At 54.7% G+C, this 13,430-nt stretch overlaps 1 protein-coding gene across 1 annotated transcript; it reads left to right on the top strand.

The window, feature by feature from the left end:
- The first annotated feature begins 1,593 nt into the window (after nt 1-1,593).
- Nucleotides 1,594-10,512, top strand: SELE (selectin E). The gene is made up of 13 exons (XM_045838732.1): nt 1,594-1,630; nt 2,475-2,861; nt 3,331-3,438; nt 3,862-4,047; nt 4,843-5,028; nt 6,029-6,217; nt 7,126-7,314; nt 7,463-7,651; nt 7,842-8,018; nt 8,459-8,569; nt 9,339-9,360; nt 9,469-9,542; nt 10,465-10,512. Exons 1-12 carry the CDS (start codon nt 1,594-1,596, stop codon nt 9,524-9,526), a joined length of 1,839 nt encoding a protein of 612 aa, XP_045694688.1. The 3' UTR covers nt 9,527-9,542; nt 10,465-10,512.
- Nucleotides 10,513-13,430: the final 2,918 nt, after the last annotated feature.

The raw sequence follows: 13,430 nt of genomic DNA, 5'->3' as shown, positions 1-13,430 counted from the left end.
CCGAGTGCTGAGGACCTGGGTCCGTTCTCTCCGCAGCCCCATTCCCTGTCCGGGGCTCCCTTCCTGCCCTCGGGTCTCAGGATCCAAGACGTGACTCGGCCCTCTCAGCGGGGAGCCGGGAGGGTCCTGTTGCTCTGGGAAGTGGGGGGCAAAGGAGGATGGGAGACCTGGGAGGAACGGGGGACCCCTCGGGGGCCTGACCACAGACCCCGGCATGGGGGGTGGCAGCTAAGGGGACTGACTCTGGAGATTGACCGCCTGGGTCTGGACCCCTTAGATCTGCGCTTGCAGATGAGAAAGGTAAACTCTTTGGTGTCTCCGTTTTCTCATCTGTAGAATGGGGACAAAGAGAGTATCCAATTCAGAGGCTGTTGTGAGGATTCCATCAACGTAATGATGAACGTGCAAAATACTCAGAATAGGGCCTGGCACATAGTAAGCACTCAATAAATGTTAGAGATGCTATTAGAAATAAACATTAGAGATAACATCTAGAGATAGCACTGGAGATAACATCTCTAGTACTCTAGACATCACTGTGCACAGACTCTGAGGGCCGTCAGTGTGTGCCTGCGACCCACCCCTCTGTGAGAGAGAGCGCCTGACGGGGGCTGAATTGACACCTGAGGAGGGGACAGCGACCGGGGACCCACTACTGGCAGCGCTGGATGAGGAGACTGAGGCTGGCCGTCCACAAATGACAAAACCCCTCCCAGTTCGCTTCTATCTCCGAGACTCCCATCACTGCCCAGCTCCCGAGGGGATGCTGCCCATCAGACAAGTTATCCAACGTTTCCAAGGCAGAGATGTTATGTTACTAGAGCTAAAATACAAAACAAAGCAAAAAAAACACCTGCGTCTGTGTCAGGTTAACAGAGTTCGCACAGAACAAACAGGTAGGAGACACAGGAGAATTCGTCCTGAGGGGCAGGGCTCCCGGCGTCACTGCGGGTTTTAGCATCGTGGAGATTCCCGGGAAACTTTCTGCGCACTGCTGGAAATTCCTCCGCCCTGGCTCCGCTGTGACTCACAGGAAGCCGCTGTCCGATAAAAGGCTCCGGCCGGCCATGCTCTGCCACTCTCGTCTGACTTCTCTTGTCTGGTGTCAGCACTGCAGGAGCGGCAGGGACGCACCAGGGACGCACCAGGGACGCACCAGAGAACCGCACAGGGAAACCACCTCTTCACAAACCCGTAAGTCTCCCTTCCCGAGAGCAGCCTCAGGCCGTGCAGCTTCCACGGTCCGTAGGAAGAGATACTCAGAAAGCGCCCCACCCCCGACAAAAGACCCCGGCCAGCTCCTACTGTCTTCAGTCTCGTGAAGAACTGGCTTTGCTCTTTGAGGTCAAGGATGAAAGTTAGATTTCATTTATTTATTTATTTATTTATTCGTTCAGGGAAACTCCTTTCGCATGGAGATGGTGGCACTGCAGTCTGTGACCTAACATCCTAGGAGGCCACCACCCCAGACATCACTGCAGAGGGACATGCGCAACTGACCGCCTGGGGTTCCATTCTCTGATTCATTTTGTACTTTTTCTCCCCAGAATCACAATTCAGTCTCATCCTCGGACCAGAAGGACCCCCGGAGCCATGCCGGCTGCGCAGCTTCTCTCGGCCCTCACCTTCGGTGAGTCGGTGACATTAGTCGGAGTGGGGGTCTCCGTGGTACCAGTGACACCTCGGGCCTGCTAGTTCTCCCCCGGGGGTGGGCACCCAGTGCATTGCAGGGCTGGGCAGCTTCCCTGGCCTCTCTCTCCCCCCACAATGCGTTTTGCCCTGGACTAGAGGTTCCTACCTCTGTGTGCCTCCGTTTCCTTACGCGTCAGGTGATGAGCATCACACACCTGTGTCCTGGGGGCACTGCGAGGGTTCAGTGTCACGGCCACGCAAAGCGCCTCAGACAGTGCTGGTGGCGCTCCAGGAAGCTTAGTTATTCAGATTACTAGTCCTCTTTGAAGTGGGGGTACTTGTGGGTGATGGCGGGTGGGTGCAGGTAAAGCATCAGGTGGCGGGGCGTCAGCCACCGAAGAAGAGCCCAGTAACCGGAGGGTCCTCCATCCAAACCCCTTCTTACTTTGGAAAAGGCGACCAAGGCCTGAGCCACCCCGAGGCCACCATATGCCACAACAAGACAATAAAAAGCATTGTTGGCAACTGTGTAATTCCGCCTGTGAGAGGGATCCAGAGCAGTGAAAATCAGAGAGACAGAAAGCGGGTCGGCAGTTGCCAGGGGCTGGGCCGGGGGGTATAGTTTAATGGATACAAAGTGTCAGTTTGCAAGGTGAGAAGAGTCTCAGGATGGGTGGTGGTGGTGACTGCGTTTACTACCCTTGAACGGAACGTTTAAAAGCACGATGTTACCACCGTGAAAAAATAGAATAAGAAGGGTGAGCGGGGGAGGGGGGAGCCCAGTTAACACAGGCAGACGATGACTCAACTTTCTCGCCCCCCCATGCTCCCCCCACCCCCAGTGCTGCTCCTGATCGAAGAGAGCGGAGCCTGGTCGTACCACGCCTCCGAGAAACCCCTGACCTTCGACGACGCCAGCGCGTACTGTCAGGAGAAGTACACCCACCTGGTGGCCATCCAGAACCAGGAGGAGATCAAGTACCTCAACGACACGTTCCCCTACGCGCCCAGCTACTACTGGATCGGCATCCGGAAGGTCAAGGACCAGTGGGTCTGGATCGGGACCCAGAAGGCGCTGACGGAGGAGGCCACGAACTGGGCCCCCGGCGAGCCGAACAACGGCCAGAGCAACGAGGACTGCGTGGAGATCTACATCAAGAGGGACAAGGACGTGGGCAAGTGGAACGACGAGAGGTGCAGCAAGAAGAAGCTCGCCTTGTGCTACACAGGTGGGCGCTCTGCGGCAGCGGCGGGCAGGTGGGCGGGGGAGGGGGGCAGGGAGGCCGGGTGTGGGCGCCTCGGCAAACCAAACCGTCGACACTGCGCAATAAGGGGTCTCTGTGTGAGGTTCTGTCCCCAAACACCTGGCTTTAAGACCTTGCGTTCAACGGATACAGCATCTCTTTGCTTCTTTGTGCGGACACCGGTGAGATACACCTGCCTGTGTGTGTGCGCACGTCGTGTGTAGGTCTATACGTGCGTGGAGGGTACTCTCCACTCTCGGCACCAGGGACAGCTCTGCCCCGGCATCCGTCCGCACAGCGACCTCAGAGGTTAGAGCAGACTTGGGCACTTTGTGAAGCCCTTCTGTTCGAGTCTCTGGCGCTCTGTGTCCCTGGAGACGTCCCCGTGGCCCGCTGTTGACCATGAAGTCACAGGGACCCAGGCTTCTCTCCTCACGGACTGTGTTTCCCGCAGCTGCCTGTACCCCGACATCCTGCAGCGGCCACGGCGAGTGCGTGGAGACCGTCAACAACTACACTTGCCAGTGCCACCCCGGCTTCAGCGGCCTCCGGTGTGAGCAAGGTGAGTCCGGGGCCGCCTCTGCCCGCCCTGCAGGCAGCAGCGCGGCGCTGGCTGGCTTCGGAGTCCAGCCTGCGGGTCTTCCTTCCCCAGAGCTGGAGGTGGTGGTGGTGGTGCCGGGGGCGGGGGGCGGGGCGGGTGTCACAGCCTCCAGATTCAAATCCCAGATTTGACACAGCACCGTGCCCACACAGCACCGTGCCCAAGGGTGGGGGTCAGGCTCTGAGGCCCAGCTTTCTCGCTGGACAGTGAGGATGAGTTCAGTCCTGGCTCCGTAGGCCTGTGGCCAGGACTGGGTGAACCAGTGCAGACAGGACGTTTTCTGGAAAGCCTCCCCTCCCCGCACGGCCCTGTTGTCCCCGGGGTTCCCCCCGCCTTCTCTGAGCTGAGGGAGGAGTGGGGCCGACTCGTGTTGTCCCTCTTCAGCTGTGACCTGTCAGGCCCAGGAGGACCCCGAGCACGGAAGCCTGGCCTGCACCCACCCCTGGGGGGCCTTCAGCTACGACTCTTCCTGCGCCGTGAGCTGCGAGGAGGGCTACCAGCCGAGCAGCCCGGGGGCCACTCGGTGCACCGCCTCCGGGGAGTGGAGCACGCCACTCCCAGGGTGCCATGGTACGTCTCTCCCAGGACACGCGGGGCCTGCTGCCATGCATCCCGCCCCGCCTCAGCTTTTTATGCAACGTGGGGCCTTTTTATGCCATGTGGGGCCTTTTCAAAGCTCTAGGGAGAGTTCTTTCCGTCGTTGTCTTCAGGGAGAGGTCCTCTGTCCGCCAGTACCCATGGCCAAGGCAGAGCCTGCTTGGAGTGAGGCAGGCTTTGGTTCCGTGTCTGACGGGGTGTTTCTGTGGCTCTGGCGGCTTCTCAGAGCTCGGGGAGACTGGCTCTCGACCTCTGAACGCCTCTCCCCTTCTTTCCCTGTTTAACTTCAGCCATGGGCTTGCTGGGGACAGCCATAAGCAGTCTCAGTGTCTCTTGTCCTCTCCCTGTTATCTTCCGGGCTAGAGACAAAAATTCAGGCCTCCAGGACCACTGGGTTAAAGTAAATGAGTGTCTCCTGTATGTCACTTTAAAAAAAAATCACAGCTAGCCATAAATCTGACTTACAACCTGTGGTTTCTCCGTTTTTGCCTTACGGGAAATAGATCAGGGGCCTGATGAGCAATTGATCAGGAGACAATAGATCAGATACCACTCAGCACAGTCCGAGTAAAAATCAGAAAAGACGAAATATCAATTAAAAGAGCATAAAAGATTTACGGTGGGCGTGCATGTCCCCAAGAATGAACGGCGGGTGCTGGGATCTACCCTTGAGAGGCAGCCCCCCTGCTCCGCCGTAAACTCCAGTCCCATAGGAAGTGCACGCCTAGAAGCTCCCCTGAAATCCACGGTGCTCTTTCCAATCCCCAGTGGTTGAGTGCGAGCCTCTGACCGACCCTGCCCACGGGTCCGTGGAATGCGACCAAAGCCCCGGGAGCTTCCAGTGGAACACCAGCTGTGCCTTTGACTGCGAGGAAGGATTTGAACTGGAGGGGCCCCCGCGCCTCCAGTGCGCCTCCTCTGGACGCTGGGACGATGAGGAGCCGACGTGTGCAGGTAGGGCAGACCCACGTCGAGACTTGCCGCTGATACTCTTTTTCTCCACGGCACGGCTGCCCTCGGCACGGCTGCCCCGTGCATCTGTTCACGGCACGTCTCTCCTATACGTCAGCCGGGCAACAGCTCGGCGAGCTGTCTCTGCCGAGCAGCCCGGCGCCGAGGGACAGGCGAGAGTCACACACGGGAACCGTGCTGTTCACTCAGCTGTGACCGATGGAGGGTCACTCGGCATAGAGCGTCGACGCACATGAATGTCCTGCTCGCGCTCTGACAGCCTGAGAGAAACACAACACGCACACAGCAGTCAATGGGGGTGGGAACCCGAGTCCCAGGGTCTCGGGCTGCAGGTCCGGGAGACAGCGGGGTGGGGTGGGCGAGGGAGCTGTCAGTGTCCCGCAGGGAAGGACCTCTGGAGCCCGGTGGGCGGCGGGGCAGGCGAAGTCCTCCGTCCAGCAGGACAGAGCCCCCGGTGGCCGATGCCGAGGGAGATCACGGTGGTGTGGAGCAGCACCCTGGGGTGCGGGGCTCAGCTGTCTCTGCAGTGGTCTGGAAGTGGCCTCAGTTATACCTTGCAGGTGGTGGACTCCACCCTTCTGGGTGTCTTGATAAGTGTCTTGGAACCCCTGATGCCAAGTGAAACTCTCCCCAGGAGCCCAGGGGTGGTACATGGCCGTGCTGCTTGGCACCCCTGATGGCGAGTGGGGGATTTCCCCAGGGGCCCATCTATGGGTGGTCCCGCCCTGCAGACACAGCTGTTCTGACCACATGTGCAGATACCTTAGGTGTGTTTCTTTGCCAGATGTGTCTGCTCTGGCTTAAGTAGTTTCCCTCTTGAACCAAAGTGTCATGGCAGCCATTTTAGTTGACATGAGTGACTCCACTTTGTTTTATAAACCTTATGCTTCCTTGACAAGACCAACGCCATTTTATTGGTCCTGTTCCCCACAATGGCCCAGCTGGGCCTACTCATGTAAACGGGTGGGTTCGTGTGTTACAGCTGTGACGTGTGACGCCATCAGCGACCTTCAGAACGGCTCGGTGAGCTGTAGCCATGCCCCTGCCGGAGACTTCACCTTCCAGTCGTCCTGCAGCTTCACCTGTCACGAAGGCTTCCAGTTGCAGGGGCCCGCCCAGGTCGAATGCACCGCACGAGGGCAATGGACGCAGCAAGCGCCGGTCTGTGCAGGTGAGCCTGAGGCTGCCCCTCCTAAAGAGCGGCTGTAGGGAACTCGGACAGCTGCCCGCCTTACCTGTGGAGATCGGATCCCATGGGCAGCCCTCTTCTCGTGCCCTGGAGGCTCACCCAGGGGAAGAATTGTATGCAATGAAGGCAGACGCTTTGCCGGTTCCCTCACTGTGCTGTGCTAACAGAACTTCCTGGTCATGGGCACCAAATAGGTGGAAATCTCTATCTAGTGGGAAATGGCATTAGAAAATGTAGACAGTAGGATCGTGAGGACAGGACTTGCTGCTAAAACCCTGGTCCTACCTTTCTGCTGAAATGGCTTGTAACTAGCAGTGACGAGAACATTTCACGTGGGGTGTCAGCCATAAAGACGCCCTTAATGCATACCTGGGCACCACAGTTTAATTCACTTTAAAGCCAGAGCGAGAATATTGGAAACAAGCAGTTTTCCACTCTCGGGTACCGATATTCTCATAGCCAAGTATAACTCAGAATAATTTCCAGTGGCAGAAAGCCACGACACTAAAACCGAACTGCAGAACAGACAAAACCTAAACGTGGCTGCCTCCTTATTTCCATTTTCCGGCACCGTCTGCAAGCACCAGGCCCCCTGAGCTGCTCTCTGACCACATACAGTCTCTCTCTCGAGTCCCACTTCTTTCCCGCGTCAGAAGAACACGCAGCAGCCACCTGTCCGGGGAAAGGCTGTCCTTTAATTAGAGTCCCCGTCAGTAAGGGCTTGGAATTCAAAGAAAGCACAGCCTCTCCCCAGGTGCCCCGGGAGTAAGGAAGAGTCTTGAGTCCTCTGAGCATTTCTTTGTGCAAAGCGAACGGGGCTCACTGAGTCCAATGCCACGGAGCCCCCCGGGCCATGGCAGCATTTTCTGACCGTCAGTCTGGTGTTTCAGCGCTCCAGTGCAAAGCCTTATCCGGACCCGAGAGCGGCTACGTGGACTGTATTCCCAGTGCGTCTGGAAGTCTCCAAACCGGGTCCATCTGTGAGTTCTCCTGTCAGGAAGGATTTGTGCTGACGGGACCCACGAGGCTCCACTGTGGCCGCACAGGGGAGTGGGACGGCGAGGAGCCCACGTGTGAAGGTACCGTTTTTGTTTTCATTTTCTGTTACGATAAAAAAAAATGGAAAAGGAACACTATGGAAGAGCTAAGGACTGGGTGACGTGGAGACACCTGCTGTCGCCTGATACGCACGAACGTCTCACGCACGGGCTTGCTTGTGTCTTCCAGCTGTGCGATGCCCCGCGGTCGGCGAGCCCCCCAGCGGCTGGGCGAGCTGCAGCGCCGGCCGGGCTGGACCCTTCACCTTCGGGGCCTCCTGCGCCTTCGGCTGTGGGGAAGGCTTTGAGCTGCAGGGATCGGATCTAATGGACTGCACGTCCCAGGGACAGTGGACCCAGCAGGTCCCCTCCTGCCAAGGTGAGACCGAATGTGGACTTACAGGGCGAGTACGCTCACACCGAACACAGATGGGGCCTGATCCTCATTTCCTACCTGCCGGGAACGAATGAGTGCTAATTAGTTGTGTGTGGTGTGGACCTCTCAGCCGGTTCCAGAAGTTTCCCAGTGGCCTTCCCTTAACCTCTGCCCGGGTTCCTGTCATTTGCAGCGGTACGGTGTTCCAGCCTGGAGGCTCCCGGCAAGGCGAACGTGAGCTGCGGCGGGGAGCTGGTGGTCGGTGCCGTGTGTACGTTCGCGTGCCCTGAAGGATGGACGCTCAACGGCTCCGCGGCTCTGACGTGTGGCCCTGCGGGACACTGGTCTGGGATGCCGCCGACCTGTGAAGGTGAAGCACTCATCGATGGTGGTCATCTGGGGGCCAGAGAGAGAAGAAGGGGGGTTGTCCCGCCAAAATAATGGACGGTCTATTACATCCAAACCAGAAACAGAAAGGCCAGAGCGGTTGGCCAGGCCAATTTTATGGGGACTTGGAGAAAACAGAAGCGGTGACACGTTGGTAGAATGAGTTGACTCTGACAGTTGGGGGAGGGAGGGAGGGAGGGAGGGGGAGAGGGAGAGAAGGAGACACCAAAGCACAGTGCAGTTCTAGAGTCTGCCCAGCAGAGGGTGGGGCCAATCCCGAAGGTCTTGAGTACGACGCTGAACTCCACACCTTGCCTGCTTCACAGAGGGCCATCAGCGTGTGGAGAAAAGGGTGGGTGGACAGGACAAGAGGCGTTAGAGTCGGTTCTCTCCCCTGACGGTTCTCCCCCTCTGCGTCTGCAGCTCCCCCCGAGTCCACCGCTGCCCTGACTGTTGGCCTCTCGGCCGCCGGGACCTCCCTCCTGACCTTGACATCGTTTCTCCTCTGGCTCGCGAAACGTCTCCGGAGGAAAGGTGAGGGGGTTGTAAATGCTCTCGGGAACAGCTTTTGAGAGTTACTTCATCCTTGTCGATGAGCCATGGTCTCAGAAGCAGATTTAGACAGTAATTACAATCCAGTTACTAAATAGTGAACAGCAGTAAGCTGAGCAGACGTCTTAGGGACGGGGCTGATCGTAAACTCAGAGCGGGCCGAGTTGGAGGAGGTGGCAGTGCTGGCCATGCTAACCTAGGACCATTCCGGGCCACGCCTCCCACGTTGCATTTTACGGACCCTCGAAGTTGTGCAGCGAGGCTGCCGGGACCGGTCCTCCCCGGAAGATGGAATAAAATGTGGCTAAAGATTTTATTAAGAAGATGGGCTGAAATTGGGGAGCACCTCCGAGGGAATGTACAAACACAGCTAGCCACACACATGGTTTCTGTGGCCTACAAGAGTGTTAAAAAATTTTGGAGTTAAGTTCTGATGTTCAGACATGGGAACCTTGACATGAAACCCAGGTTTGGGGCTCGTCATGAGATGCTGGGAGGTCAGCCTGGCAAGCTGAGCCTGTGGCTGTTTGCTTAGGTTAGAAGCGGCGTGGCCCCTCCGGGAGGGTCCACTTGGCACGTCCTGTCCCCCTAGTTGCCACCAAGCTGTGTTTGCGCCCTGATTATACATACAGGGGCCCCGAAGGCGCTGAGTTTGCCCCTCCCGGTGATGAATAGTGTCAGACCGTTTCTGGATTTGATGGGTCCTTGGAGCGCGATTCAGTCCGAATTAATGGTTGTCTTTTTCTTGCAGCAAAGAAATTCGTCCCCGCCAGGTAAGTTGCGTTCTTTGCCCTGCATGCCATTGCATGAACGCCCTGCCCGTTTTTCTCCCTTCGTGCTGGAAAACTGTGCTTTACTCAGCGCTCTCGTGTGTTCCACAGCAGCTGCCAGAGCCTGGAATCGAGCGGATCCTACCAAGTGCCTGCCGAGTCCATTTAAGTCCTAGAGAAATCAGGTAAGACCTGAGAATCACACGTGGCTTGGAGAGAAGATACCCTGGTTGTATGTTCTCTTGCTCCTGAGCCCCCCAGATCTGCCGGTTTCTGGAGGAGGGGGGGCAGGGAATCACCATCTTCCTGGTATTTTATGAAACGTGGTTGCATTTGTATGTGGAAGGAGAGGCAGGGAACCAGGATCTGGTCCTGATGGAGTCCGTTCATTTATGAAAGTTAATGATGATGACAATAGCTGTTACATGGAACTTACTATATTCCAGGACGGGTTCTAAGCTGAGGATTCTCTGAGACAGGGTTATTACTGCACTTGTTGTTATTATGTAGATGAAGGAAGTGAGGCACAGAGGAGTTACGTAGCTTGCTTAAAATCTCAAAGCTAGTGAAGTGGCGTGGCCAGGACTCAAGCCTAAGCGGTCTGGTTGCACAGTGTGTGCTCTTAACCACTCTGCTCTGCTTCTTGAGCATTTGGAAGGACCAAGTCTCCTCCAAATAGGTTTTTTAAAAAGTGAGTACCTGTTTGCAGGTAGTTTCAGTTTCTAGAAAAGTGAGCAGGGAGTGCAGACTTCCAGCACACCCGACTCCCACCCCCCACTTCCCCTGTGGCTCACCTCTGGCATTCGGACGGCGTTTTGTTACAATCGATGGGCCAGCATTGCTGCGTTATTAACCACCGTCCACGGTCTACACGAGGGTTCGCTCTTGGTGTTGCATTTTCTATGGGCTTTGACGATGTGTGCTGACCCGAACCCACCATCACAGTGTCACACGGGACGGTCTCGCTGCCCTAACCAGTGAGGGTGTTGGTGTTCACCCTTGACCACGCCAGGGAGGGCACACACCGTGAGCGGAAGATGAGCGTGGCTGTCATTGTCAGGGGCAGAGTGGCAAGTGTCCTGACAGCATGCACTCTCATCCTTGCAGGACACAGGTGCACGAAAGTCCTGGAGCGACACCCTGAGGATGACAGAGGCAGATGGCAGGTCTTCCCCACCTACGGCAGCCTGGACCACAGTGCCCGTGAGACCACAGGCCAGTGGGCAAGGCCAGCCGGCCACCAGAAAGACTCGGTTTCCTTTCTCCTGTTCTCAGGGCCTGGACAGCTCTGGCTGCTGGAGGGAAGGACATTCCCTTCCAGGCCAGAGAGCGGAGGCCAAGGCGCTGGACTCTCAGAGTGCCTTCTCTGACTCTGCCTCCCTCGCTCCTGGTGAAACCTCGGCGGAGAAACCCAGCATTCTGTGGCGCCGCCGTTTCTTTCTTTTGTTCCTCAGTGTGTGCAAACTGCCGGTTACAAAGTGGCTCTCGCGGGCTGCACGGTCACTGTCACAAGTTTCCTAGAGGAAACAAATCGGCCACAGATACGGACTTGACACATTGTCTTGTTGTTAACGGTGCAAACCCCACTGAGTACCTGTGCGTGAGGATCACTAGACGAAGCCAATATATCACTTTTATCCCTGTGGGATTCAGGGCTTTTGAAAGTATTCTTAGAGATGGTATTCTTTTCACTTGCATTGAGTATGCATTCCACAGTCCTTAATTCAGCGCAAGCGTTGTACGGACTTTACCATATGTGCATGTTAGGACCGTAAGCAGGTCATCATTACCCATCCTACATCCTCACCTCCCTGTTAATGACTTCTAACGTTACATCTATAGCGAATGTATTTCAGAAAAGGGCAAATACTGTTTCCTAACAACGTATTAACAGAATGTTAACCAGTGTGATGTTGTGAATGTTTTGGTAACAGTTTCTTTTAAAAGCAGGAGTAGTGTCAGGACAGTGCAAGCTAAGTGGCAGACACCTGTGCAATACCTGGTTTCTATGATGAAAAACTTCTATGAGGCCAAATGTTCTGATCTGATAAAAGCATAAGTGTAAATAAGTAAAGGTACATTTTTGTAAATGTCTTTGTTGAAAAAAAAAACACGTGTAGAAACGTGGATGTGCTCTGCATTCCTAAAAAGACGCCCATCAGATGTGACGTGGCGATACGCAATTCTGGGATAGTACACAAGGTTTTCAATCCATGGTGAGAACTCACTGTGTACAGGATTCCCCTAGTGGATTTTGACAAAGTGAAAGATGTTTAATAATTATTTCCTAATTGTTGTCATTGTTTGTTAGGCTGTTCCTGAAAACAGGAAAGCCTGTGGGAGCCAGTATTCACATTTATTTAGGAGGGAGTTTAAAATCCCTAAGGAACCCAGTTATGGATCCCTGGAAACGAGACATGCTCTGTCGGAAATTGCCAACCTCATGGGGTGTGAGAATCGAAACTCTCCCACACTCCCATCACCTTGGTGTGCGTGGCGAGAGCAAAGTTCCAGAGAAGCTCCCGGATGCCTATTGGCAAAGGCACAGCTGAAAGCAGACAGGGAGAGATGCTGGGAACCAGGGCGGCAAAGGTCATTAAGGGCAAAGGACTCTGGGAAATAAGGGGGAGGGAGTAAAAGCATCTCTGCAATCAGGCCATAGACGAAATCACGATCATCTTGTGTGAGACTATTCAAATGTAAATACTTGTACTACCGAAGGGGAAATAGCTGTGTGAACTCTACATGGGTCTGGGTTTGGGTTTTATGCAGTATTTTAAATTATGGTTGAAAATATTTTACAGTTGTTAAAAGTATGTATTTATTTGAATTTATGTTGTATTTACTGTATTTGACATGGCATTATAAAGTTGGATAATAAACATGTTTGTATTTATCTCGGGGTAGGAGCTCTTTCTTCAAAATCCTATTTTATGTAGATAAAACTCACATACCACACAATGTGTCCCGTTTAAGCGTACACTCCAGAGTTTTTGGTGCAGTCACCAAAGAGATCCTGCAACCATCCCACGCTGTAACTCCAGGACGCATCTATCCCCCAGAAAGAAACCCGGCGCCCACCAGCGGCCACTCTTCATTCTGCGTCCCCCTGCCCCTGGTGGCCAGGGGTCTACCTTTTGCGTCTGTGGGTTTGCCTGTTCTGGACACATGAGTAGAGTCACACAGTCCGCAGCCTTTTGTGCCTGGCTACTTTCACTCGGGGCACCGTGTTCAAGCTCGGTTCATTTTGTAGCGCATATCAGTACCGCATTTCTCTGTGTGTACATGGAACATTTTTAAAAATTTTCGTTGTTGTTCAAGTACAGTTGTCTGCATTTTTGCCCTACCGCTCCCCCCACACCTGAGCCATCCCCACCTCCCTCCCCTGATTCCATCCCCCCTTGGTTTTGTCCACGTGTCCTTTAGAGTTGTTCCTGAAATCCCCTCCCCTCTTTCCCCTGTTATCCCCTCCCACCTCCCCTCTGGTCACTGTCAGCCTGTCCTCTATTTCAGTGTCTCTGGTTATATTTTGCTTGTTTCTTTCTTTTGTTGATTAGGTTCCACTTAAAGCTGAGACCATATGGTATTTGTCTTTCACTGCCTGGCTTACTTCACTTAGCATAATGCTTTCCAGCTCCATCCATGCTGTCTCGAAGGGTAGGAGCTCCTTCTTTCTCTCTGCTGCATAGAATTCCATTTTGTAAATGTACCACAGTTTCTTTATCCATTCATTTACTGATGGGCACTTAGGTTGCTTCCAGCACTTGGCTATTGTAAACTGTGCTGCTGTGAACACTGGGGCGCATAGGTTCTTTTGGGTGGTGTTTCAGGAGCACTTCATTTCTTTTTGTGGCTGAACCACTCTCTAGGACATGGCCATGAGCCTTTTCTTTTCCCGCCCACCAGCTGACCGACACTTGGGTGGTCACCGCATTTTGGCAGTTGTGAATAATGCTGCTGTGAACTTCTTTTTTTATTGTTTTTTATTGTCAATGTATAACAGTTGTCCCAGTTTCCCCCCTGGGCCCTCCTCCACCCAGCCCACCCCCTGCTCCCACAGTCAGTCCCGCTGT

Source organism: Phyllostomus hastatus, unplaced genomic scaffold (assembly GCF_019186645.2).
Source record: "Phyllostomus hastatus isolate PE091 unplaced genomic scaffold, TTU_PhHast_1.1 phas_contig_283, whole genome shotgun sequence".
NCBI classification, from domain to species: domain Eukaryota; kingdom Metazoa; phylum Chordata; class Mammalia; order Chiroptera; family Phyllostomidae; genus Phyllostomus; species Phyllostomus hastatus.
This window is presented reverse-complemented; position numbering and strand designations above follow the sequence as displayed.

Excerpts from the sequence above, each read along its gene's own strand:
- SELE (XM_045838732.1), top strand. The coding sequence starts at position 1,594 with ATGCCGGCTGCGCAGCTTCTCTCGGCCCTCACCTTCG. Across the intron at positions 5,029-6,028 it reads TGAGGAGCCGACGTGTGCAG|CTGTGACGTGTGACGCCATC; the intron begins GTAGGGCAGACC and ends CGTGTGTTACAG. Across the intron at positions 6,218-7,125 it reads GCAAGCGCCGGTCTGTGCAG|CGCTCCAGTGCAAAGCCTTA; the intron begins GTGAGCCTGAGG and ends CTGGTGTTTCAG.